Here is a 27,454-nt window from a genome sequence, read left to right on the forward strand (position 1 = left end):
CTCTACTCGAAACCAGAACGAACGCTTCATCTCAGGAGCTGGATAAGGAATTTAAAATTCCTTTCAGGTACGTTTTAATATTTAAATAATTTTGGAAAGTATTTAATAAAAAAGGACACTTTGTTACAATTACCCAAGCAGAGGTAGCCTGACCTTTAAATTGTTTCTGAGCTATCTATATTTATTATTTGCATCTAGTACATGTTGAGTTGCCCATGTGTAAATTGTACATTCCACAAAACCTTAACCCTGAATAGTGATTTGTGGGGATGGAAGTATGGAAAAAATGCCAATAAATTGTTTGCCTTCCGTGACAACAGTTTCTTTTAAAAAAGAAAAAAATCCATCAATTATCACGCAATTATCAAAATCAGTTATGAAAAACTTCTAAGTGAATGGATGTGTGGGGTGAGAAATCTGAAAAATTATTTTCTGTAATATGTTTTACTGTAAAATATTGACGGTGACACACACTTTTAATATAAAACTTGAAGTTTGAGTATATATCACAATATTTAATGTTAACTTAAAAATTCATCAAAGTTTCTTTTTTGGGTGTACAGTGTACAAAATGTAAAATTTCATTTTAATTAATAACAGATATCCCTGATTTTAATTTTTTTGAAGTTTGCAAATGAAGCATTAAATTCCAAGGGGAAGTCGTTAAGCATAATTGTAGAAGATATCTGATATACAATAAGCTAAAAGCAAACAATTTCATTGAACCTTTGAAAGAAAATAGACTATATTTCCTGGTAACAACTGAATAATAAAATGTATTGTGTCAACTTAAGAATTAATGACATAGAGTGAGAAACCAGTAGACTTTTGATATTAAAAAAACACATTAGTTCCTCGTTTAAGAAAGATAATGATTTTCAAAAATAAACTACTTCTGGTTTCAGAATTAAATTTTGGGTATTTTCATTATTAAAGCCCATGCTCAAGTAACATTTTTTCTTTTTCTAGTTTAGTTTTGTTGCTAATTTATAAACTATCAAACTCTTCATTTAAAATGCTCAGACTAACATTATGTTGAAATTCACATTAAAAAATCTTAAAATTTTGTTTGTAATTATGAAATTATTCATACTTTTCCCAAAGAATATCAAATCCATTAGTAATAAATTAATTTCTAAAACTAATTTTAAACAACTAATTTGAAGATATTGTCTGAATTGCTTTCCTTCTTAATGCTTACCTTGTCAAACAAATTGATAGCAAAAAAGAAAAACACTGGAAGTTCTTCTGAAGATAAATTAATCCGTGGTGCATGTCTCTACAACTCATACTTTCAAGTTACTTATTAAAAAGAAAAAAAACCTACTCAGGTTAAAGGATTATGGACAAAGTAACATAATCCACTTTTGGCTATAATTTCTAGGAGGAGTGCAATTAAAGAGATTTTTGCTAAACGCTGCCTAGTTAAACAATAGTTTCAAGTTGAACTGATTTACAATCTATGACTATTTGCAAATTCTTAGCAAAGCACACATGATCCCTCACAATCTTTACTGAGTCTACTTCTCCAGCCTTATCTTTCATCTCCTGCCACTCTACCCACGCCCTTGTGCACTTCACTCTAAAGCCTGTGAACGCAGTGTTCCATCTGTCTTGAAAATTGCTGCCTCTACCCTGTGTTTGCCTGACTGGGACCCTCTTAATCATCCTTCAAGAATTATCTCAAATTCATTGCCTTTCTGAAACTTCCCAGCTCCGTTATTCCCAGTCCCCACACCCCCAACACAGTTCAGAGTTGGCCACAGGCTTTAATACTTGATTCCCTAACAGTTTGTCTTATTTATTCATTTTTTGTGTTCCCATCTCCTGGCACTGAGAAGGAACTTAAGAACAGTAATTTAGAGTATTATTTAACTAGTGAAAATGACACCTATGAATAGGTGAATTATTGTAAATTGTCCTTCCCTACAGCATTTATACTATTAAAAAATATCTCTGCTGTTGGACCATTTATTAACTAATCAGGAAATGAACCAAAGAAATACCATACCAGGACCTTATTTGTGTTAGGTAAAAAAATTCTTTGTCTATAGCAAAATAAAATACAAGTCTACCACACTACAAATATTTACTTAGGAACTGCACGAACTTGCATATCTTTGTGTAAGCAAATCTTCATTTTCACTGATGTTGTTTTTAGTATGTGGGGCTTGTGGCTGAAAAGATCACACGTGACCATCTCTTACCATTCTATGCAAACGTTGCTATAGGCTTCCTTGGCTCGTTGCTAAGACACCTTGTTTGTTGTGTTCTAACTCTTTAACTTGAACTGCTTGCTGTGGTCTGAACGATTGTATCCCTTCAAAATTCACATGCTGAAGTCCTTACACCCAATATGATGGTGTTAGAATATGGTACCTTTAAAAGGAGGGGATTAGTTTATGAGGGTGTATCCCTCATGAATGGAATTAGTGCTCTTAGGAAGAGATCCCACAGAGCTCCCTTTTGCCATGTGAGGATAAAAGAAGTCTGAAACTTTGCATCTTTATCTCAGACTTCCAGCTTCCAGAACTGTGAGAAATAAATTTATGTTGTTTATAGACTACCAAATCTGTGGTATTTTGTTATAGCAGCCCAATTGGACTAAAACCCTACTGTTTGAAGTTACCATGAACATCCTCCTTAACCAAGTCAGCTGACTTTGAGAGTACAGAATTCTCTTCCTTTTGACATCTGTCTAATGTAACATTATTTTAGAAATTTCTTCCTCGATTGGTTTCCATGAAATCATACTTTGCTTATTTTCTCATTTCTTAAAGTCTGCTTTAAAAAAAAATCCAAATTCCTAATTATATCATTCTCTACAATCAAACCTCTGCTCAGTTTTGTTGTTGTTGTTTTTGCTGTACGCGGGCCTCTCACTGTTGTGGCCTCTCCCGTTGTGGAGCACAGGCTCCGGGCGCGCAGGCTCAGCGGCCATGGCTCACGGGCCCAGCCGCTCGGCGGCATGTGGGATCTTCCCGGACCAGGGCACAAACCTGTGTCCCCTGCATCAGCAGGTGGACTCTCAACCACTGCGCCACCAGGGAAGCCCCTCTGCTCATTTTTATCTATAGTTAATCACTCATCTCTTTCATTTATTCCCAAGATATCAGCTCTCTATGGATGACTCCCAGTTCTGCATAGCTTATGCTCTCCACTTACCTGCACTCCATTTCCATTGCTTAACCACAAGGGTATCTTTTACCAATTCAAACCCAATTATTAAATATTAAATTTATGGAATTTATGCAATTTTTTCAAACAATTCCAGTGATTCTCATTATTCTTTTATTTCCCCATCGTAAAAAATCTTTCTGATCATCTTTGATTCTTTCTTGCTTGTAGTAAAGCATATTGAAATGTATCAAAACCCTCTTTTTCTCCCTCTAATTATCTTTTTACTGCCCTTTCCTATCTATCGGTCATTTTATTTGACTTTTCCCACCGTAAATCACTTCTTTCCTTCATCTTGGGCACATAGTTACCCCTGCCTCCAACTGAGAATTGCCATGTGATTAATCGCTATGTGCCAATGGAATATGAGCAGAAGAGAAGTATGCAACTTCCACCTCACTTGCTTAAAAGATGCTCGCCTAAGTTTACTCATCCTCTTTCTTTCTGCTGACTGTAAAGGATTACACCTTGAGCAAATTTGGGAGCCATATATTGAACAGGCTGGAGAAAGTGCCATGTTCCTAAGATGATTTCCCAGTAGAGAACCCATTACCCATCTTGGACTGAGAGAGAATAAACTTCAGTTTAGTTTCGTATTTGGGTCCTTTGACAAAACATTTTAGCCTTGACTCAACCCTGCTAATTATTATCAAATCAACAATCAATCCTCTGCCTTCAACATTTCACACCAGAATCACTGCAGAAATCTCATTCATTAGTCTTCTTTCTCTTTCTCATTCATAGGGAAACAGAGGCTAGGTCTTTGGGCTTAACTTCTCATTCAGACTGTAGAATGAGGATCACAGCTTTCTCATATGCTGCAGTAAATAGAATTGAAGCCAAAATGTAGATCTACAACATCTTGGAAAGAAACTGAAATAAAAATCAAGCAGTCTTTCCAACTGAGTGTCCCATCCAAATAATCCAGGAACTGGAGGAATCCAGGAATAAGACTAGAGGACAGAAACTGAAGAAACCAAATGATAGCAGGAGAGTTTGAAGCAGAGAGTGGAAGATAAAGCCTGGAGAGACTCCTGAAGCTGGGAAGAAGTACCTTGGAAATTTTTAGGAGGAATATGGCCTTGGATTGAAGTAGGGAGGGAAATGCATGGATGCTAATCTAGACATCTCTTACTTATCCACTTTTTTTTTTTTTTTTTTTTTGATTTGGTGCAAATCAGGTTTTATATTCTAATAGATTTTTTTTTTTTTTATTAAACATCTTTATTGGGGTATAATTGCTTTACAATGGTGTGTTAGTTTCTGCTTTATAACAAAGTGAATCAGCTATACATATACATATGTTCCCATATGTCTTCCCTCTTGCGTCTCCCTCCCTCCCACTCTCCCCATCCCACCCTTCCAGGCTGTCACAAAGCACCGAGCTAATATCCCTGTGCCTTGCGGCTGCTTCCCCCCAGCTATCTACCTTACTACGTTTGTTAGTGTGTATATGTCCATGACTCTCTCTCGCCCTGTCAAAACTCACCCCTCCCCCTCCCCATACCCTCAAGTCCGTTCTCCAGTAAGTCTGCGTCTTTATTCCTATCTTACCCCTAGGTTCTTCATGACATTTTTTTCCCTTAAATTCCATATATATGTGTTAGCATACGGTATTTGTCTTTTTCTTTCTGACTTACTTCACTCTGTATGACAGACTCTAGGTCTATCCATCTCATTACAAATAGCTCAATTTCATTTCTTTTTAAGGCTGAGCAATATTCCATTGTGTATATGTGCCACATCTTCTTTATCCATTCATCCGATGATGGGCGCTTAGGTTGTTTCCATGTCCTGGCTATTGTAAATAGAGCTGCAATGAACATTTTGGTACATGACTCTTTTTGAATTTTGGTTTTCTCAGGGTATATGCCAAGTAGTGGGATTGCTGGGTCATATGGTAATTCTATTTGTAGTTTTTTAAGGAACCTCCATACTGTTCTCCACAGTGGCTGAACCAATTCACATTCCCACCAGCAGTGCAAGAGTGTCCCCTTTTCTCCACACCCTCTCCAGCATTTATTGTTTCTAGATTTTTTGATGGCCATTCTGACTGGTGTGAGATGATATCTCATTGTAGTTTTGATTTGCATTTCTCTAATGATTAATGATGTTGAGCATTCTTTCATGTGTTTGTTGGCATTCTGTATATCTTCTTTGGAGAAATGTCTATTTAGGTCTTCTGCCCATTTTTGGATGGGGTTGTTTGTTTTTTTGTTATTGAGCTGCATGAGCTGCTTGTAAATTTTGGAGATTAATCCTTTGTCAGTTGCTTCATTTGCAAATGTTTTCTCCCATTCTGAGGGTTGTCTTTTGGTCTTGGTTATGGTTTCCTTTGCTGTGCAAAAGCTTTGAAGTTTCATTAGGTCCCATTTGTTTATTTTTGTTTTTATTTCCATTACTCTAGGAGGTGGGTCAGAAAGGATCTTGCTGTGATTTATGTCATAGAGTGTTCTTCCTATGTTTTCTTCTAAGAGTTTGATAGTTTCTGGCCTTACATTTAGGTCTTTAATCCATTTTGAGCTTATTTTTGTATATGGTGTTAGGGAGTGATCTAATCTCATACTTTTATATGTACCTGTCCAGTTTTCCCAGCACCATTTATTGAAGAGGCTGTCCTTTCTCCACTGTACATTCCTGCCTCCTTTATCAAAGATAAGGTGTCCATATGTGCGTGGGTTTATCTCTGGGCTTTCTATCCTGTTCCACTGATCTATCTTTCTGTTTTTGTGCCAGTACCATACTGTCTTGATTACTGTTGCTTTGTAATATAGTCTGAAGTCAGGGAGCCTTATTCCTCCAGCTCCTTTTTTCGTTCTCAAGATTGCTTTGGCTATTCGGGGTCTTTTGTGTTTCCATACAAATTGCGAAATTTTTTGTTCTAGTTCTGTGAAAAATGCCAGTGGTAGTTTGATAGGGATTGCATTGAATCTGTAGATTGCTTTGGGTAGTAGAGTCATTTTCACAATGTTGATTCTTCCCATCCAAGAACATGGTATATCTCTCCATCTATTTGTATCATCTTTAATTTCTTTCATCAGTGTCTTATAATTTTCTGCATACAGGTCTTTCGTATCCTTAGGTAGGTTTATTCCTAGATATTTTATTCTTTTTGTTGCAATGGTAAATGGGAGTGTTTTCTTGATTTCACTTTCAGATTTTTCATCATTAGTATATAGGAATGCCAGAGATTTCTGTGCATTAATTTTGTATCCTGCTACTTTACCAAATTCATTGATTAGCTCTAGTAGTTTTCTGGTAGCATCTTTAGGATTCTCTATGTATAGTATCATGTCATCTGCAAACAGTGCCAGCTTTACTTCTTCTTTTCCGATTTGGATTCCTTTTATTTCCTTTTCTTCTCTGATTGCTGTGGCTAAAACTTCCAAAACTATGTTGAATAAGAGTGGTGAGAGTGGGCAACCTTGTCTTGTTCCTGATCTTAGTGGAAATGCTTTCAGTTTTTCACCATTGAGGATGATGTTTGCTGTGGGCTTGTCATATATGGCTTTTATTATGTTTAGGAAAGTTCCCTCTATGCCTACTTTCTGGAGGGTTTTTATCATAAATGGGTGTTGAATTTTGTCGAAAGCTTTCTCTGCATCTATTGAGATGATCATATGGTTTTTCTCCTTCAATTTGTTAATATAGTTTATCACATTGATAGATTTGCGTATATTGAAGAATCCTTGCATTCCTGGAATAAACCCCACTTGATCATGGTGTATGATCCTTTTAATGTGCTGTTGGATTCTGTTTGCTAGTATTTTGTTGAGGATTTTTGCATCTATGTTCATCAGTGATATTGGCCTGTAGTTTTCTTTCTTTGTGACATCCTTGTCTGGTTTTGGTATCAAGGTGATGGTGGCTTCGTAGAAGGAATTTGGGAGTGTTCCTCCCTCTGCTATATTTTGGAAGAGTTTGAGAAGGATAGGTGTTAGCTCTTCTCTAAACGTTTGATAGAATTCACCTGTGAAGCCATCTGGTCCTGGGCTTTTGTTTGTTGGAAGGTTTTTAATCACAGTTTCAATTTCAGTGCTTGTGATTGGTCTGTTCATATTTTCTATTTCTTCCTGATTCAGTCTTGGCAGGTTGTGCATTTCTAAGAATTTGTCCATTTCTTCCAGATTGTCCATTTTATTGGCATAGAGTTGCTTGTAGTAATCTCTCATGATTTTTTTTATTTCTGCAGTGTCAGTTGTTACTTCTCCTTTTTCATTTCTAATTCTATTGATTTGAGTCTTCTCCCTTTTTTTCTTGATGAGTCTGGCTAGTGGTTTATCTATTTTGTTTATCTTCTCAAAGAACCAGCTTTTAGTTTTATTGATCTTTGCTATTGTTTCCTTCATTTCTTTTTCATTTATTTCTGATCTGATTTTTATGATTTCTTTCCTTCTGCTAGCTTTGGGGTTTTTTTGTTCTTCTTTCTCTAATTGCTTGAGGTGCAAGGTTAGGTTGTTTATTCGAGATGTTTCCTGCTTCTTAAGGTGGGCTTGTATTGCTATAAACTTCCCCCTTAGAACTGCTTTTGCTGCATCCCATAGGTTTTGGGTCGTTGTGTCTCCATTGTCATTTGTTTTAGGTATTTTTTGATTTCCCCTTTGATTTCTTCAGTGATCACTTCATTATTAAGTAGTGTATTGTTTAGCCTCCATGTGTTTGTATTTTTTACAGATCTTTTCCTGTAATTGATATCTAGTCTCATGGCGTTGTGGTCGGAAAAGATACTTGATACAATTTCAGTTTTCTTAAATTTACCAAGGCTTGATTTGTGACCCAAGATATGATCTATCCTGGAGAATGTTCCATGAGCACTTGAGAAAAATGTGTATTCTGTTGTTTTTGGATGGAGTGTCCTATAAATATCAATTAAGTCCATCTTGTTTAATGTATCATTTAAAGCTTGTGTTTCCTTATTTATTTTCATTTTGGATGATCTGTCCATGGGTGAAAGTGGGGTGTTAAAGTCCCCTACTATGAATGTGTTACTGTTGATCTCCCCTTTTATGGTTGTTAGTATTTGCCTTATGTATTGAGGTGCTCCTATGTTGGGTGCATAAATATTTACAATTGTTATATCTTCTTCTTGGATCGATCCCTTGATCATTATGTAGTGTCCTTCTTTGTCCCTTTTAATAGTCCTTATTTTAAAGTCTATTTTGTCTGATATGAGAATTGCTACTCCAGCTTTCTTTTGGTTTCCATTTGCATGGAATATCTTTTTCCATCCCCTTACTTTCAGTCTGTATGTGTCTCTAGTTCTGAGGTGGGTCTCTTGTAGACAGCATATATAAGGGTCTTGTTTTTGTATCCATTCAGCCAATCTGTGTCTTTTGGTGGGAGCATTTAGTCCATTTACATTTAAGGTAATTATCGATATGTATGTTCCTATTTCCATTTTATATATTGTTTTGGGTTCGCTACTATAGGTCATTTCCTTCTCTTGTGTTTCGTGTCTAGAGAAGTTCCTTTAGCATTTGTTGTAAAGCTGGTTTGGTGGTGCTGAACTCTCTCAGCTTTTGCTTGTCTGTAAAGGTTTTAATTTCTCCATCAAATGTGAATGAGATCCTTGCTGGGTAGAGTAGTCTTGGTTGCAGGCTATTCTCCTTCATCACTTTCAGTATGTCCTGCCACTCCCTTCTGGCTTGTAGGGTTTCTGCTGAGAGATCAGCTGTTAACCTTATGGGGATTCCCTTGTGTGTTATTTGTTGTTTTTCCCTTGCTGCTTTTAATATGCTTTCTTTGTATTTAATTTTTGACAGTTTGATTAATATGTGTCTTGGCGTGTTTCTCCTTGTATTTATCCTGTATGGGACCCTCTGTGCTTCCTGGACTTGATTAACTATTTCCTTTCCCATATTAGGGAAGTTTTCAACTATAATCTCTTCAAATATTTTCTCAGTCCCTTTCTTTCTTTCTTCTTCTTCTGGAACCCCTATAATTCGAATGTTGGTGCGTTTCATGTTGTCCCAGAGGTCTCTGAGACTGTCCTCAGTTCTTTTCATTCTTTTTTCTTTATTCTGCTCTGCAGTAGTTATTTCCACTACTTTATCTTCCAGGTCACTTATCCGTTCTTCTGCCTCAGTTATTCTGCTATTGATCCTATCTAGAGTGATTTTAATTTCATTTATTGCATTGTTCATCGTTGCTTGTTTCATCTTTAGTTCTTGTAGGTCCTTGTTAACTGTTTCTTGCATTTTGTCCATTCTACTTCCAAGATTTCGGATCATCCTTACTATCATTATTCTGAATTCTTTTTCAGGTAGATTGCCTATTTCCTCTTCATTTGTTAGGTCTGGTGGGTTTTTATCTTGCTCCTTCATCTGCTGTGTGTTTTTCTGTCTTCTCATTTTGCTTATCTTACTGTGTTTGGGGTCTCCTTTTTGCAGGCTGCAGGTTCGTAGTTCCCGTTGTTTTTGATGTCTGTCTCCAGTGGCTAAGGTTGTTTCAGTGGGTTGTGTAGGCTTCCTGGTGGAGGGGACTAGTGCCTGTGTTGTGCTGGATGAGGCTGGATCTTGTCTCTCTAGTGGGCAGGTTCACGTCTGGTGGTGTGTTTTGGGGTGTCTGTGGCCTTATTATGATTTTAGGCAGCCTCTCTGCTAATGGGTGGGGTTGTGTTCCTGTTTTGCTAGTTGTTTGGCATAGGTTGTCCAGCACTGTGGCTTGCTGGTCGTTGAGTGAAGCTGGGTGCTGGTGTTAAGATGGAGGTCTCTGGGATATTTCCACCGTTTAATATTATGTGGAGCTGGGAGGTCTCTTGTTGACCAGTGTCCTGAAGTTGGCTCTCCTACCTCAGAGGCAGAGCCTTGACTCCTGGCTGGAGCACCAAGAGCCTTTCATCCACACAGCTCAGAATAAAAGGGAGAAAAAGTAGGGAGAATTAGTAGAAGTATGAGTAAAGAAAGAAGGAAAGGAGGAAAGGAAGGAAGGAAGAAAGAAGCAAAGAAGGAAGGGAGGGAGGGAGGGAGGGAGGGAGGAAGGAAGGAAGGAGGGAAAGAAGGAAAAAAGACAGAAAGAAAGATGATACAGTAAAAATAAAATAAAGTATAATATAGTTATTGAATTAAAAAATATTTAGAAAAAAAAAGGGACGGATAGAACCTTAGGACAAATGTTGGAAGCAAAGCTATACAGAGAAAATCTTACACAGAAGCATACACATACACCTTCACAAAAAGAGGTAAAGGGGGAAAAATCATAAATCCTGCTCCCTGAGACCACCTCCTCAATTTGGGGTGATTCGTTGTCTAAAGGAGGGAAGGAAGGAAGGAAAGAAAGAAAGAACGAAGGTAAAGTATAATAAAGTTATTACAATTAAACTTAATTATTAAGAAAAAGAATTTTAAAAAAAAAGTCATGGACGGATAGAGCCCTAGGACAAATGGTGGAAGCAAGAGTATACAGACAGGATCTCACACAGAAGCATACACGTACACATTCACAAAAAGAGGAAAAGGGAAAAAATCATAGATCTCGCTCCTAAATTCCACCTCTTCAATTTGGGATCATTCCTTGTCTATTCAGGTATTCCACAGATGCAGGGTATATCAAGTTGATTGTGGAGCTTTAATCCGCTGCTTCTGTGGCTGCTGGGAGAGATTTCCCTTTCTCTTCTTTGTTCTCACAGCTCACAGGAGCTCAGCTTTGGATTTGGCCCTGCCTCTGCGTGTAGGTCGCTGGAGGGCGTCTGTTTTTTCGCTCAGACAGGACGGGGTTAAAGGAGCCGCTGATTCGGGGCCTCCGGCTCACTCAGGCCGGGGGTTGGGGGATGGGGGTAGGAGGGGCACTACGTGCGGGGCGGGCCTGCGGCTACAGAGGCAGCGTGACGTTGCGGCAGAGGCCGGCGTGATGTTGCACCAGCCTGAGACCCGCCGTGCGTACTCCCGGGGAAGTTGTCCCTGGATCCCGGGAACCTGGCAGTGGCGGGCTGCACAGGCTCCGCGGAAGAGGGGTGTGGAGAGTGACCTGTGCTCGCACACAGGCCCCTTGGTGGCGGCAGCAGCAGCCTTAGCGTCTCCCGCCCGTCTCTGGGGTCCACGGTTTTAGCCGCGGTTCGCGCCCGTCTCTGGGGTTTGCGCTTTCAGCCGCGGCTCGCGCCCGTCTCGGGGGCTCGCGCCCTCAGCCGCGGCTCGCGCCCGTCTCTGGGGTTCGCGCTTTTAGCCGCGGCTCGCGCCCGTCTCTGGAGTTCCTTTAAGCAGCGCTCTTAAACCCCTCTCCTCGCGCACCAGGAAACAAAGAGGGAAGAAAAAGTCTCTTGCCTCTTCGGCCGGTGCAGGCTTTTCCCCGAACTCCCTCCCGGCTAGTCGTGGTGCACTAACCCCTTCAGGCTATGTTCAAGCCGCCAACCCCAGTCCTCTCCCTGAGCTCCGTCCAAAACCAAAACCCGAGCCTCAGCTCGCAGCCCCGCCCGCCCCGGTGGGTGAGCAGCAAGCCTCTCGGGTTGGTGAGTGCTGGTCGGCACCGATCGTCTGTGCAGGAATCTCCCCGCTTTGCCCTCCGCACCCGTCGCTGTGCACTACTCCGCGGTCCCGAAACTCCCCCCTCTGCCTCCCGCAGTCTCCGCCCGCGGAGGGGCTTCCTAGTGTGTGGAAACTTTTCCTCCTTCACAGCTCCCTCCCACTGGCGCAGGTGCCGTCCTTATTCTTTTGTCTCTGTTTTTTCTTTTGCCCTACCCAGTTACGTGGGGAGTTTCTTGCCTTTTGGGAGGTCTGAGGTCTTCTGCCAGCCTTCAGTAGGAGTTCTGTAGGAGTTGTTCCACGTGTGGATGTATTTCTGGTGTATCCGTGGGGAGGAAGGCGATCTCCGCGTCTTACTCTTCCGCCATCTTCAAGGTCCCCCACTTATCCACTTTTTAAGGCATCTTTCAGTTCAACAAATGGATTGGGTTTCTTCCTAACTGGGGCAAACAGCTTCAAGTTAGTCCTACTAACTCTGCTTTTCTTACCAAACCAAACATGGGTCTGCTCACCCACACACAGTAAAGCCAATCTACTGACACCAGGTTGTGCTGAAGGAAAGTACGGCATTTATTACAAGGTGCCAAGCAAGGAGAACAGGCAGCTCCTGCTCAAAAGACCCAAAGTCCCCCATGGCTTTCAGGGAAGGGGTTTTAAAGGCAGTATGAGGGAGATGGTTGCAGGGTGCGTGATCAGCTCGTGCACAGTTCTCTGCTTGGTTGGCATCAAGGTGAAGTTTCAAGCATCATCAACCTTCTGGTTTCAACCAGTCTAGGGTCTATGTTCCTATGTCAGCAGTTTTCATCTGGTGGGGGTCTGCTTCCTATAAAAACAACTTATGAATGTGTGTCAGGCCTTTATCAGTGTCTTTCAGGGAACTGGGAGTTGGATGATTCTGCTATGTAGCAGATTTATAGTCTAAATTGTTACCAGTTCCCCAGCCCAACAGCTCTTCTTTGTTTCTACATCTTCACATTTCCCAATCACTAACTCTTGAGTCAGCCTGTTGAGAGTCAAGGGAGGCCTGGGAGGCTAAAGCAAAAGTCTTTTACTTCAAAGGACAGGGACACAAGGGCTTGTATACTGTTTCACTTTCACCAGGTCAATTATGTACTGCATGTATTGAAACATTGTAAAACAATATTTTTTAAAATACTGAGCCAGCTAGAATTGAAACAACCAAGGAAAAAAGAAAACCCAGAAACATACCCAAGAAAATGTAAAACCTCCATATCTAATAGACCAAGCACCAAAACCGATAAGTATTGATTTTTACATAAATGTTTTAGGAAAATTGGCTATCTGGAAAATAATTTTTATTTAAAACCACCTTAAATTAGTTCCCTTCCTTACACTGTATACCAAAGTAAATTGTAAGCTCATTAAATCATTTAATTCACCTATTCATTGATTCATTCATTCAATAAATATCTATTGCTATTGTACCCACCATGTGTTAGACTCGGGGTTGTAATTGTATACAAAATCTACTCTCTCCACTTAAAGACCTCAGAGTCTACACGGGAAGGAAGACAAGTAAAGATGAAAATAGGCAACAAATAGAGATTAGGGAAAGGCTTCCAAGGCTAGACCTCAGTGAGGAGTTAACATTATTCTGGGAAGAGTTAACATTATTCTGGGAAAGAGGAGGACAGTCAGATGTAAAGGAAAGGTTTCTAGCAAGGAGAACAAGGTGTGTTATGACTGTAAACAAAATAAAAGATTTCATTTTCTGAAAACTGCAAGGAGTTCAGTAAGGCAGCTATTGACATGTTCTAAAAACGCCCTCTTGGTCTCGACTGCCTGGCCAAAAAATTCAGATAAAGAAAGAAAGGTACAGTTTCAAGACATCTTCAGTATTTCCTTATATTCAGGAGAGCAAAGGGGAATGTTTTACTGACCGCTGGTATGAGAAGAAAAATATGCAAATAAAGGATGTGAGTAGGCAGAATTATTTAAAGTTATTACTGTGGTGAGTGTTTATTGTAAAAGTTGTGTTTATCTTTTCAGAATCATCAGTATATGGGGAGAAAAAGAATGTTAAGGAAAAACAAAACATTAATTTTTAAATACTTTCTTAATCTCATTAATGGAGCTTTTTTGGTAAGTATCTTCATAATTATTTAGTAAAGAAAATGTGCATTTATATTGGCAATTAGTTCAAAAATAAGTATTGGCTATCTTTTTTTGTAGGTTCTTGGACTTTTACTCATGGGATTTGGTGCATGGCTTTTATTAGATAGAAATAATTTTTTCACAGCTTTGGGTATGTATCTATTTTCCTTTCTCTAAATCAAACAAGGAATTCAGTGTTAAACAATTGCATACATGATTTATTCAGCAGGTGGCAGTATTTCTCTAAAATTCATTAAGTACTGTCCAATTTTTCCTCAGAAAGTCTTTGCCAATTGTTCTAAAAGCACCTTATTAAATAATAAGACTTAAATCCAAGACCATAAAGGAGAGGGAATTTTGAGAGAGAGATCTAGGAACTTTGGGCAGGAGAGATGAGAGAAATGGAAGATTGCGGTTGTTCTGCTGACTCTGGACTTTTACAGATCTATAGACTTGAAAGGATAATGGAGATCAAAATAGCTTCACTGCCCAAGTTAAATAATCTCTTTTAAAACTCAGTTACCATATCCTGTCACCATCACATGATTAGAAATAAAATATTCCCTATGGAAACAACTTAAATGTACATCAGTGGATGAATGGATAAAGAGATTTTATATAGATAGATAGATATAGACATATAAATCTATCTATCTATCTATCTATCTATCTATCTATCTATCTATCTATCTATCTATATATAGATATCATATCGTTAGGCACTATCCCATGAGCTGAGGATACAGAAGTGTACAAGAAAGATAAAGGGCCTGTCCTCATGGAGCGTAATTCCAGTGAGGAAGACTAGAAAACAGCACATAGAATGTTCATAATTTGACCCCTGCAAACCTTCCCAGTCTCACCTGCCTGAAACTGTAAATGCCAGCAAGGCTGAGTTTCCTACACACACTGCACCATTCTGTGTCTTAGAATGCTTCCACCATTCCAACCTAGAGACTTCCAATTATAATTTAAAGCCTAACCCCAGGTGTTACCTTCTCCAGTAATCTTGCATATCTTCACCTTCTCCCCCTACTAGATTAGGTGCTCTTATACCCAGTGGTGTGCTGATAAATGTCCTGGGATGGAGTCTCAGTTTATGGTATTTGCTGATTTCTGTGGTTTAAATAATCCCATGATGGCCAATTTCAAGGTGCCAGTGTGGACTGAGTTGGTTTACAGATTTTGTGAAAATTTAACAGTTGGCTTTTATGTGCCAGAACAATCTGGTTCCAGCACACCACTGCCCATTGCCTCTACTCTTCTCCCATAAAACCTAGGGCATATTTAATTTATTTATCTCCCTTTAAAAACAGATTGTTAAGCACTACATCTGTGCCATAGCACTAAGCATTTAACAGTTAGCCTGTTGACTATATAAATATATATAGTCTCTAGCACAGGCAGTTCAGTCTAGATGGGGAGAGAATATAATACAGTTTTAACGGGACCATATTAGCAATAAACTCAGGGTTTCATACATGGGAAACTTAACCCACATGTGTTAAGTACTCAGAATATTTTTGATGAATGAATGAATGAATATAAAAATGTTTGGAGGTACATTAGACATAGAAGAATTCACCCTAGAAAAAGTCATCTTCTTTCATAGAAGACAATAAAGATAAGGTAAAGTTAAAGGGACCTTCTGAGATTGAAGAAATTCTCTATCATGTCATTAAAGGAAGAAAAGTTGTTAAGAGCAAGTAAGAGGTGCTAGAATGAGGTTAAAAAAGAAAGAGAATCCTAGTGGTTTGTTAACAGCTGCCTAGGAAACCTTGGGTTGCTGCATTTATTATTAAATAGAAAACAAATGTCACTTAATAATAGCTGTTTTGTGGATTCCACAGATGAAAATAATCACTTGATAGTATATATTTTTCGAATTTTGATTGGAACTGGTTCTGCTACTGTTCTTCTTTGTCTCTTTGGTTATTTGGGAATTCACAGTGAAATCAGATGGCTTCTAATTCTGGTACGTATTTCATTTCAATAGCCTGAATCTGTATCTTTGATTTTCAGTGTTTGAGTCACACACGTGAGCAAGAATGATTTATGTCACTGTAACACTGCAGTACAATGTGCTCTTGGGAATAAGGCCACGAAGTGCCCCCGCCCAAGAATCTTTTCTAGGTAGAATTTTCGTGGTGAGTTTCCCATGGACTAAATCTGGACCTCAGCACTTACACACTTAGATATTAATTTTGAACACAAAGTCAATAGGAATCCATCTCCTAGGGTGAACTACAATTAACCAAGCTTAAATCTGAAGATTAAAATCAGAATACAGTATGTTAAAGGCAACGAACAATGAAGTTTAGCAGGGAAAAGGAAACATGGCCTGTAGTCGGCACATTTTCTCCCTGTGGGTGTGCCATGTGGGAAGCTAACTTGTAACTGAGATCACAATTTATAATTTAACAAAAAGAAATACAACTGCTGAGAGGGCCAGACTCTGGCATCTGGCTAGCACACTATCTCTCCGCAGGCATATAACATGAAAAGGTAAATTATAATGAACGTGAGCCATTTATCATACGTGGAATAGGTATGGATCACAATCAGTGGATTCAGGTAAAATATAGCTTTTAACATTTTCTTTAAATCAAATTAGTTTTAATTCACAGGCACTTTCCTGTGAAGCAGATAGGAAATTCAAATGTATCCAACTGTGCCCCTCTTGCCAGGAAGAATGCAGAGATACTTAGCTCTTATGTAGTGCTGAAAGTCTGGGTGGTCACTTTGGATTCTGTTTATCAGTCTACACCAGTTACCATGAAAGCACTCACTTTCCCAGCTGATGTGGTCCCTTCAGGACTACATATTCTGCTGTTTGAATGGCCTAGGACACGAAAGGCAGCGCTGTTCTTCATCCAGTATATACCAGTACAGGCATATCGGTGAAATTCTTTTGTGAAGGATTGGTAATTAACCATTACCTCAGTTCCTTTCCTGCAGTTCCCCTTCCCTGAGACCTGAGACATTCAACCCTGCCAAGGACACAGCAATTAAAGGAGTCATGCCTGACAGAGGAATTCGTTACTGCCTATTGTTAATAATTGCTGCCTATTATTATTTGAATGTTACCCATGGCAGAGACATTTTAGGCAACACTGGAAACCACACCTTCATTTCCCTCTGGGTCTTGCCTCCTTACCATGGCAATGCCAGGAAGCCAAGTGCTAGCCCCCATTGCTTTGAGAATCTGCAGACTCTAGGATCAGTCTCACAGTCTTTTTAGTCTAAAAAAGACTTCACTCTCTCTTCTTACTCTCCTCAAAGGCACAACCTCTATTCTCCAATTTTATCTTTCTCTTCTCCCAGGGCCTATAACATAATTTTCTCATGGGGCTTCTGATTTTGGATATGGAAACCAGGACAGAAATGATTTGCAGGAAAATTTTACTTTTCTCCTTGCCACAAATTCCCATTTAGGTAAAGGAGACAGAGAGCCTGCTATTAATATAATGTTGTGGTTTGAGGATGGGAAAGGAAGGAGGCGACTTGAGGGAGAAAAACATAAACATCTTATAAGTTTCTGCCTCATGTAATTCAAGTATTAATGGACTGTGACTAAGAAAGCCTGACAGACCCCATCATAAGGAATATACATGCTACTAGGACCTGATAGCTTAGATCCTGATGCCAAGATACCATTCTCCCTTCCGGACGGTCCATGGAAGAGTATTGCAACATTCTGTAATCACGACACTTTTGCTATTCTCCTCTGAATTTACCAATACTTTTTTTGATGGACACACTTTTTCTTTAACCATGTTAATTCACATAGTCAAGCTACGGGCAAATCTTATATAGGCCTAAACACTATTCTCTGGCTTAAAGGTGATTTTGCATGCTCCTACTCTAGTCAAGTAGATATTACTTTTGCATTTTAACTCCTTGGACAATTTCACTTTCCTGTTAAAAGTTCTCCAGCAGGGCTTCCCTGGTGGCGCAGTGGTTGGGAGTCTGCCTGCCGATGCAGGGGACACGGGTTTGTGCCCCAGTCCGGGAAGATCCCACATGCCGCGGAGCGGCTGGGCCTGTGAGCCATGGCCGCTGAGCCTGCACGTCCGGAGCCTGTGCTCCGCAACGGGAGAGGCCACAACAGTGAGAGGCCCGTGTACTGCAAAAAAAAAAAAAAAGTTCTCCAGCAGTCTCTCACTGTGCTCTCTAAGTGCTAATAACATATAAATACACTGAATATTTCTTCTGTAAATATCTAACTGCTGTTAAAAAATAATTTTCAAAGGTAAAATCATGAATCACCTATATGAAAATGAGCATGTATCAGAGACTTTATTTATATAATTAATTAATAGAGGAACCAGTAAGAAGTAACAACCAGTTTAAATAAGAATTAAGCTTGTGGAGATTTATATTCTCTATAGACTATTCATTAGCATTTTCATGAATAGTAATTATTTGCATTGCTATGGAAACTTTTGTATTACTATCAGAGTTGTATAAGTTAACTCTTTGCAGAGTTGAATAATAGTTTAGTCAAAGGTAATATTTCATACTCCCATTGAATCAGAAACCTGGGAGGGTCCACAGACAATAAGCAGCTTGCCATTGAAAAGAAACCCAGTGACTTTTTTAAAACAATTGTTTTGCGCAGTTTTCCCTTTCTCTACCTGTCTTCACTACTATCCCTTGGCAGTGAAGATTAAGTAAGGTGTTGTGTGTAGAAGTATTAAAAATCTAAACTTCTAAATGGATCTAAAGACCATATTTTTGTCTCTGAAAATAGGAAATATATTTGTCAAGTAAGCAATTTTAATGGACTATTTTAAAGTATTAAATGTTTAAAATAGGTGAAACTAAGAATACTAACAGTAAATCATCCTTGCTTATATTGATATTTTAGTTAGTAAAATATTCAGACTGCTAACTTTTAAAATTATTTTGAATTCTAGATAATATGTATCACTATTCACTGCTATGATGAAGAAGATTGCAGTGGCCATATGTTTAAAAAAAAGAAAATAGTCAAATAATGTGAAGATCATTTTGTTTGGCTTTGGATAGAAGTATTTTCAGTTTTCAAAGAAATAGTCCAAATGTGCATACAGATTAACTTTACTATTGCCGTTGCCTTTGTTACTTTCTCATTATTTTTATTGTTGTTGCTCTTGTTACTTTGTGCACGATGGAATAGTTTACATGGTAGGTCACAATTTAGTGAGTTCTCCACTGGTAGCAGAATGGTGTAAGTGGAGGTCTAGATATTTAAGTTCCCCTCTATGACAGTTTTTGATCTGAATGAAGAAGGTATCATCATCAACTCCATTAGACCAAGTAGTCTGTTAGGGTTCTCATGAAACACTATCACTTCTTTCTATCTTACTCTTATCCAAATGTTCACTGATTTTTTTTCTTTGTCTTTTGTTTCAATAATTTCACTCATGTATGAGAACAGGAAACTTCAGCAATACCTATGTATTTTAAGACTGTACATTTCATGTGATGTGCATTTTCCTATCATTGCAGCATCTAAAAATATATTAGGAGCATAGTTCTCATTTCTGTGTTTCTTTTGTTTTAGTATGCAGTACTGTTAATGTGGGCCTTTGGTGTTCAAGTTGTACTTTCAGCACTCATCTTCACAAAGAAAGAGGAGGTATGGAAACATCATCCTTTTATTTGAAAAATAAAGAAAAGCAGATACTTTAGATTATTGAGACTTAAACCTATATTAAAAGCTAAAGGTAAATGTCTTTGGGGGAAAAAAAGGATTCAATGGAAGTACTAGAATTCCATATAGGAAGGGGACAGGGGTCAGATTGGAATGGTGGGCTAGGAGAACTTGTCTTTAACTCTGTCTGCAGAAGATTGAGAATGTTGTAAATAACAAAGAATGTAGGGGAAGAGGAGATGATGCTTATTGTGGGATATCCAAAATTGGCCCCCCAGCCAACCCTGGCTGCCACTACTGACTCCATCACTGTACTATATTCTATTTTTGTAAAGAAATACCTTTAGATTTGTACAGATTTTAAATTTAGCAATTTCATTTAAATAAGATTATTGAATAATTCATATATTTTGTACAGGTATGGTCATGAGTGATAGAGTTAACTAGAACAAGATTTATATTTTTCAAGTCAAGTTCAAAAAAAGCACATAATAAATTACCTGAAAAACCTTTTTGGTAGCAAAACTTACCTATTACAGCCTACAGACTTTTAATTCTTTAAGAAATGTCAGTGTTTCAGTACAGTCAAGGTCTGACTTTGTCTCATGGGAGACACTCCTGTAGCAATAAGAGCATGGACTTGAAGTCATACAGATCGGCATGTGACTAGATAACAACAAGCCATTTAACATCCCTGAACCTATGTCTTCATCTACCTACCTTATAGAGTTATCATTAACTGACGATTATAAAGTTCCTGTTATAGAGTAGCTATTTGGGAGCTCTCTACCTTCCCTCAATTGATTTTGAAGGAGAATCTGATTAATTTCTAGGCTTCCTAGCCTTCAGATTCTTTCTATATATCAACTCCTAATTAATGGCCAAACCTCGACAAAATCTTTCCTATACAACACCATTGCCCTCCAATTTCATTTGCTCTCTTGTGCTTGGCATCTATCCTGGATATCTAATTATCTAGGGCCTGTTGTTAATGGTTTGGCATTTGGAGCTAAAATTTCTTCTTTGCATATCCAAAATGTGTGTGTGTGTGTGTGTGTGTGTATGCACACACTCAAGTGAGTCCTATAAAGCTGTTTTGGTGGCAAAGCACCAGATCCCAACCCATCAGCCTCTAACTTTTGGACCTGGTGATGGAACCTGAATATCACACTTAAGGACCCTAAACACATGAATATAGTTCATCAGTGGCACCCATATTTATTTAAGTATTATTCACATACTCCTCTCTACCTATTTTAAGAATAAGAACTATCATTTAATAATAACTACCATGTGCCAGAGACTGTGATAAGCACTTTATTGGCACTATATTATTGATCCTCACAACAACTCCTAGAGATGCATTGTAAATCCTTCTTTCTAGGACAGGAAACTGAGGCTTTGAAAGGAGAACATACATGCTAAAATATATCATAGCCAAATGAAGGAGTCTGCACTCTAACACTTATTAACTGATCCCAGAAATGACAGCTTTGTTTACATCACTTGCTTTCTACATTCAAACTGGACTGAGTTCTCATGAGCCTCTAAATATTTTATGTCATTTACAGTGCCTAACTCAGTGTTGGAGATGCACTAGGTCTTCATGGGTTGTTTGTCATATTGAATATGTGTGAGGGAATTTTACTTATATAGTAGCCACCTAGATTATATATGAAAATCATTTTTACTCTTATGTACTAAGGTGTGATTCATATGCACTCTGAATCTCCCAAGTAATGCTTTAGAAGGTAAGTAAGGACATAAGTCTGCCCCCTCTCCACAAAGATATAAAATGGAAAAACATCATTTTCTATTCTAAATAAAAATTAACTTAGAGAATATGTTAAATTGATCACTTATAGATCTAAATAACATGTTATTTTATTCCAATCTTCTTAAATGTATTAAAGCATAGATATGTAAGTGGGTAAAAGTTTAACTTGTACAGATGTCTTAATTATTGTAGTATTCCCACCAGTTATTTAGTTTTCATTATTAAAGAACAGCATATTACAATGAGAAATTATTAGACTAGAATCCAAATGAATTATATTTAGAAGTCTCAGCTCCTCTTCTTTATTCATGTAAACAAAGCAAATAGTCATATTCTCTGAGTATCTATATCCGTGTTCATAAAATACAAATAATATCTGGCCTTTCTACCATTTTTGCGGGGGCCTCACCGTGCAGCATGCGGGATCCTAGTTCCCTGACCACGGATCAAACCCTTGCCCCTGCAGTGGAAGTGCAGAGTCCTAACCACTAGACCTCCAGGGAAGTCCCTGGCCTTTCTACCTTTTGCTATTTTACAGGACCAAGTTAGGAATTAGTTATGAAAGTCATATAAGCTTCTAAATGCTTAAGAAAGTTCCTACTAAAAACTACCTTTGCAAAATCTAGATTTCAAAATAGCAGTTTTCCTCCAAACTTTCACATGATTGTTGTTTTAGCATTGTGAAAATACTTTTTTTAATTAAAAATCATAATTCTTGTAAAAATATACAATAGACACAGGTCAATAATTTTATTTAACATCTTGTTTAATGCAGGAACCAGTTAAGATATAAAAACCAATTCAAAGGAGAGTCCAAAGAGAAGACACTAAAAACCGAAACAAAACAGGCTTGGAAAGGGGACAGATCGATTCCATCCCCACCAGGAAAAATTCATCTGCATTTCTCTGACAAAGAATCATTTGCCTAACTACAGTTTTCTACAACTTACAAAGTTGTAAGATAAATTAAAAACTAGGAAATGTACAGACTCGTAGAAACAGAGGACCCTGAAGGTGTACTAGAGAAAGCCTAGTTTTTATTGAAAAGATCCTCAGTCATTTGTTTTGGTCCATTTAAAAGCCTTTCACAATTTTTCCTGAGGGTGTAAAAAGAAATGTAGAACACTTCGACATTCAGGAGAACAGCACATAACTTTCTCCCTAATCAGAAACCAAGTCTAATGTAGTCTTCCTATAGATCACAGTGTGAAAGACCAAAGGCCTCCACACTCACTGATTGCTAAAAATAGTTATAAGGAAGAAAAAAACACCTAGAAATAATTAGAAAACAACAAACTGACTTTGAATACTTTTTATGAGGAACCATAAGGAAAGTTTCTATCAAATTTTCACTTTTAATAAAATTTTCAACAGGTTCACCAAATATGGCATGATAAAATTGATTCAGTCATTTCTGAGTATGGATCTAAGGACTTGCCTGAAGACATACCCAAGTGGATGATTCTAAATGCCTTGCAGAAAACAGTAAGATGAAATTAGCGTAAAACTAAAAATTAGACACCAAAGGTGACCGCTGCTGAGAAATGGGGAGAGAAGGAAGGACAGGGGATGGGGCACAGGAATTAGAGGCTCTTGTATTTCATCTAAACCAACAGGGTGGCATAGGATTGTCTCAACTTACAGATCTTGAGTTTTATCTTTCTTTTGTAATGTGTATCTCCTTTTCTGGGTTAATTGACGTGCATTTTAACCTGAATTCATGTGTAAAAGTGTTGGGAGTCTACTGACAAGTGGAATAATCTACCCTGTCGCCCCCATGGGGAGATAGGGTCTAAGCACAGCCCCTGCTGGCAGCATGGTATCCTGGTGGTTACCATTTGAGCCTGAACATCAGGTTTGCCACGCAGTAACTTTGTGATGCTGGATAAGAAACCTTCTTAACTTCACGTACCATATTAACAAAATAGATAGGCAGAATGACCCCTACCTCTGGTTGTTAAGACTAAAGGAAGTAATGTAGGGAATATAGAGAAAGGCTTGGATCTGGGACATAGTAAGCAACTAATACTTGTTAGCTAATGTTGATAGCGTTATTATTTTCACAGTTCAGATTTTTCTCGGCAAGGTAAGGGAGTGTGTGTAGTCAGCCAAATTGTTTACAGGAGTAGATCAGCATGGGAACATAGTAAGTGCTTTATACCAAAAAAAAAAAAAAAAAAAGCAAACATTTAATAGCACCAGGCCCTTTTACAGGTGCTTTTCATATATTAACTCATTTAGTCCTCCCAACCCAATGAGTTAAGAACCGTTATCTTCGTTTTATAGATGAAGGTCAGAGAAATTCAGTAACTTAGCCAGTATCACTTGGCTAATAAGTGGCAGAGCCAAGATTCAATCCCAGACAATCTAGCACTAGATTTTGTACTCAGCTACTACACCAGAGCCTCACATAAGCATAGTTATTATTTTTAGTATATTTAATAACAGAAATGCTTTTTAGGAGAATTTAAATGTATTATAAATGATTTTATTCATCTTATGTTTTTCACTGATGTATGTGATCTGAACATGTATTGCATTTTCAGATTGCATTATGACTGATAGCAGGGTATCAAACCTTAGGAAGGTTTGATACCCTAAGAAAGTAGCAATAACCTTGAGTCTTTATGTATATTAAACACATATGGCAGCACACGTTGGATAAATTATAAAGAAAACTGTTATAGTTAAGAGAAGGTGTGGCTAAGGTGATTCTCTCTTCTGTTCTGGATCTAAACATGGTTTAGTAAATCAAGCATATCTTTCATCCTGAGCTTCTATAAGGTAAATTCAGATATAACAATTTCATTCATACATAGCCCACTTATATGAGTAGAGATCTTTAGCTCTGGTTAACATCAACCATAGCAGCAACAAGGTAATGGATTAAACAAACAAAAATATACTTATTGTTTTAATTCACTACATTTGAATGGAGAATAAATTAATAAATTTATCACAAAACCACTTTAATATGCATAGGAGTCATAATTAACTGCATTTTCAATATTTTATAGTAAAATTTATAGAATCTTTTTTCTAGTTACAGTGTTGTGGCCAAAAAAATTACACAGATTGGATGAAGAATAAGAATAAAGAAAATTCAGAACAGGTGCCATGTTCTTGCACAAATTCTACATTAAGAAAGTGGTTTTGGGGGCTTCCCTGGTGGCGCAGTGGTTGAGAATCTGCCTGCTAATGCAGGGGACACGGGTTCGAGCCCTGGTCTGGGAAGTTCCCACATGCCGCGGAGCAATTAGCCCCGTGAGCCACAACTACTGAGCCTGCGCGTCTGGAGCCTGTGCTCCGCAACAAGAGAGGCCGCGATAGTGAGAGGCCCGCGAACTGCGATGAAGAGTGGCCCCCGCTCAACACAACTAGAGAAAGCCCTCGCACAGAAACGAAGACCCAACACAGCCAAAAATAAATAAATAAAAATTTAAAAAAAAAAAAAAAAAAAAAAAAAAAGAAAGTGGTTTTGTGATGAGCCACTGAATGCAACTTACCTAGAGGTAAATGTAAGTTAAGGCTTCTCCAAGTGTTTGTGGTACCTTTTTCTTTGCAAGTCATTTTAGAAATCTGAGCAATTTTTTATATTAAAAACAATGTCATTCATGGTTATTAGGTTCTTAAGCAACTTAACTAAAGTGAAACCACAGCAAGGTGAATTGTATTATTTGCTATATAACAAATTAATTAAACTTGCTGGAGTATGTGATATAAGTTCTCCTAGAACTTGGGATACCATCAACTTTCCCCTCAACCATCCTTTGATGAAAGAGGCACTTTTGACAAATCTCTGTTGTGTAGGATTGGTAAAGGAGCTGCAATAGCAGAAGTAAAGAGGCATGAGGTTTGGCAAAAACTGAGGGAGGAAACCCCAGCAGTGACAAAAATGGTGTTTTGGTAAAGGCGGCAGAAGCAAGAGTAGAAGTTCATCTGTAGCAACTGCTATTTACAGATACAGAATATTGATAAACTAGGGATTTCCATCCCAAGAACTTCTTATTCTTTTGTAGTTTATATACTGATGTTATTCTATTTTTAAGATATATCTTTCAATAACATAATTCATTCATAGATAAATGGAGTATTATGTTTCTTAAAAGATTCTCCTATTTGGGAAGTATCACTTTAGGCAGTAGTATGCTGAATTACAGTAGCGTGTAGAAAATCAAATCCCTCTCAAAACTAAATTTCTGATTTCAACTACATGACAACATCTTAGTAACTTTAAAAGTAGCAACCGAGGTGTTCTGCAATTATATGAAGCTTTCTGGGCTAGTAAGTCCAGTCTCCAGTTAGACATTGACTTGCTTTTTAGACTTTGGTAAATTACTAATCTCTGTGTCTCTTCTTCTTTGTAATAGAATTATGTATAAAAACACTTCCAAAAAAAAAAAAAAACATTTCCATCTCTAAGTCAGCCTAAGTAAGTTCTTTTCCTTAGGGTTGTGAAAATAAAATCAACACATGGTATCATACTAATGCTTTAACATTAATTGGAGTTAACTTTGGACTTTTGGCTTCAGAGGTAAGCTTTTGTTTATATGTTTAAAGATAAAAAATTTAAGTATAAACTATATAGGATAAACTGTAGAACAACCCGGTGGAGACCTAATCAGACAAATTAATCCAATAGGAGCCAGGACACTGAGACTGTTCACACCCAGGAGAGGAATAGGTCCCAGCTGGAGGTGATATCCCTAAGTCAGCCTGGGTGGAGTCTGTTAATAAGCTATCATCCTGGGAGGTGGTGATTTCATTGCTTTGTGATTTTTTTAGAAATATCAATACTTCATATCTCGGCAGTGAGAGGACCATGTTTGGCAGTCTGCAAGCTGGCAAATTTCTTAAATCTAGGCTGATGTTTGACATTAGTAAATCTATTCACACAAATACTCATTTGTTCATTGCCTCAATCATTCATTCAACAAATTTGGAGGGGGGGGAGAACATCTACTGTGTGTCAGGTACTGTACTAGATGTTAGAGATACAATGGGAAGCAAAATCTACATATTCCTTGACCTCCAGGGTGCCAACTGCAGAATCAAGGTTCAGAAGCACTATTTCATTCTCCAGTTTCAGTGAAGACTGATGAAAGCTAGTGAAGGCTATGGATTCAAAGAAACTGTGAGAGTGGACAGATTATTACTGTGTAGACTAAAAGGTTGGAATAAATATGTAATGCATGGTTTGGCCAAAATAGGATACCAAATTTAATTTTATGTTGATCCACAAAGGCACTGACATAAAGTTCCATAAATTCTCTTCAGATGATAACAGTGTTAGTCTCAGGATAGTGGTAAACAAGACATTTTTATAAGCACCGATATCATTCTTTTTAAATGTTTATTCTCTATTCATGCTGAGGTATTTAAGGCAAGACTGAATGGGGGATATTATCTGTGCTCCATTTTATCATCTACCCTTTGCAGACCACCTTTCATGATCCTGTAACGAAAGGAGGGAGTTTTGTAGGAGTGATGACAAAGTTAGAAAGATGATGAACACAAAACATCAGCAGTTCATCAAGGCATCTAGCCCAATGATAGCCCATGTAATTAAAACTGAGCAGTCTATTCCTTAGCCCCCTCTATAAATGAACTTGGTGACAGCTGGGTTACCCTACAAGACTCATTCTGCAGACTTCTTATCCACAACCATATGTACCTTACTCTGAAATTTTCTTATTCTCCTTGATCCCTTTTCCATTTACAGAATACATTTTGGTGATCATATAGTATTAGCTTTACAAATTATTCTTATTGATTACATTTTGATCTCTTATTGTTTCCTTTTTTTTCCAGGTTTTGCAATTCTCATTAACCGTTTCCTTCTTCAGACACATCAAGACTAGAATACATGCAGAAAAGTGATCTTTAGATTTTAATTTGTCCAGAAGAAACCAGTTAATTCTCAAAATAATCACGTTGTATTCTTCTAGTCCAAAAAATAAAAAAGTTTTGAATTATATTCATTAAGTTTAAGATTTATTCAAGTCATTGATTATATGTAACACAGAATTATTGGATATTTTAATAAATCAGCCCATGAAATTTTTATTAATTTGGTTTTTCAAAATATCAAATTCTGGAGAGATTGGAATTGACATATATACAATATTGATACTATGTGTAAAATACATAACTAATGAGAACCTACTGTATAGCACCAGGAACTCTACTCAATGCTCTGTGGTGACCTAAATGGGAAGGAAATCCAAAAAAGAGGGGATATATGTATACATATAGCTGATTCACTTTGCTGTACAGTAGAAACTAACACAA

At 37.8% G+C, this 27,454-nt stretch overlaps 1 protein-coding gene across 1 annotated transcript; it reads left to right on the forward strand.

Moving 5' to 3' along the window:
* Window positions 1–27,225, forward strand: TSPAN19 (tetraspanin 19). Its single transcript, XM_032644162.1, has 10 exons — window positions 1–67; window positions 13,644–13,736; window positions 13,827–13,899; window positions 15,599–15,723; window positions 19,297–19,371; window positions 22,538–22,648; window positions 24,207–24,310; window positions 24,633–24,675; window positions 25,614–25,697; window positions 26,975–27,225. The coding sequence occupies exons 2-10, from the start codon at window positions 13,656–13,658 to the stop codon at window positions 27,041–27,043; spliced, it is 765 nt and encodes a 254-aa protein (XP_032500053.1). The 5' UTR covers window positions 1–67; window positions 13,644–13,655; the 3' UTR covers window positions 27,044–27,225.
* Window positions 27,226–27,454: the final 229 nt, after the last annotated feature.

Source organism: Phocoena sinus, chromosome 10, assembly GCF_008692025.1.
Source record: "Phocoena sinus isolate mPhoSin1 chromosome 10, mPhoSin1.pri, whole genome shotgun sequence".
In the NCBI taxonomy this organism is placed as follows: domain Eukaryota; kingdom Metazoa; phylum Chordata; class Mammalia; order Artiodactyla; family Phocoenidae; genus Phocoena; species Phocoena sinus.

What these genes read in the sequence shown, in the direction of transcription:
- TSPAN19 (XM_032644162.1), top strand. Translation starts at nt 13,656, where the DNA reads ATGGGGAGAAAAAGAATGTTAAGGAAAAACAAAACATTAATTTTTAAA. An exon ending in TCATTAATGGAGCTTTTTTG is followed by an intron (nt 13,737 to 13,826) that starts GTAAGTATCTTC and finishes CTTTTTTTGTAG; the next exon opens with GTTCTTGGACTTTTACTCAT. An exon ending in TAAATGCCTTGCAGAAAACA is followed by an intron (nt 22,649 to 24,206) that starts GTAAGATGAAAT and finishes TCTTTTTTCTAG; the next exon opens with TTACAGTGTTGTGGCCAAAA.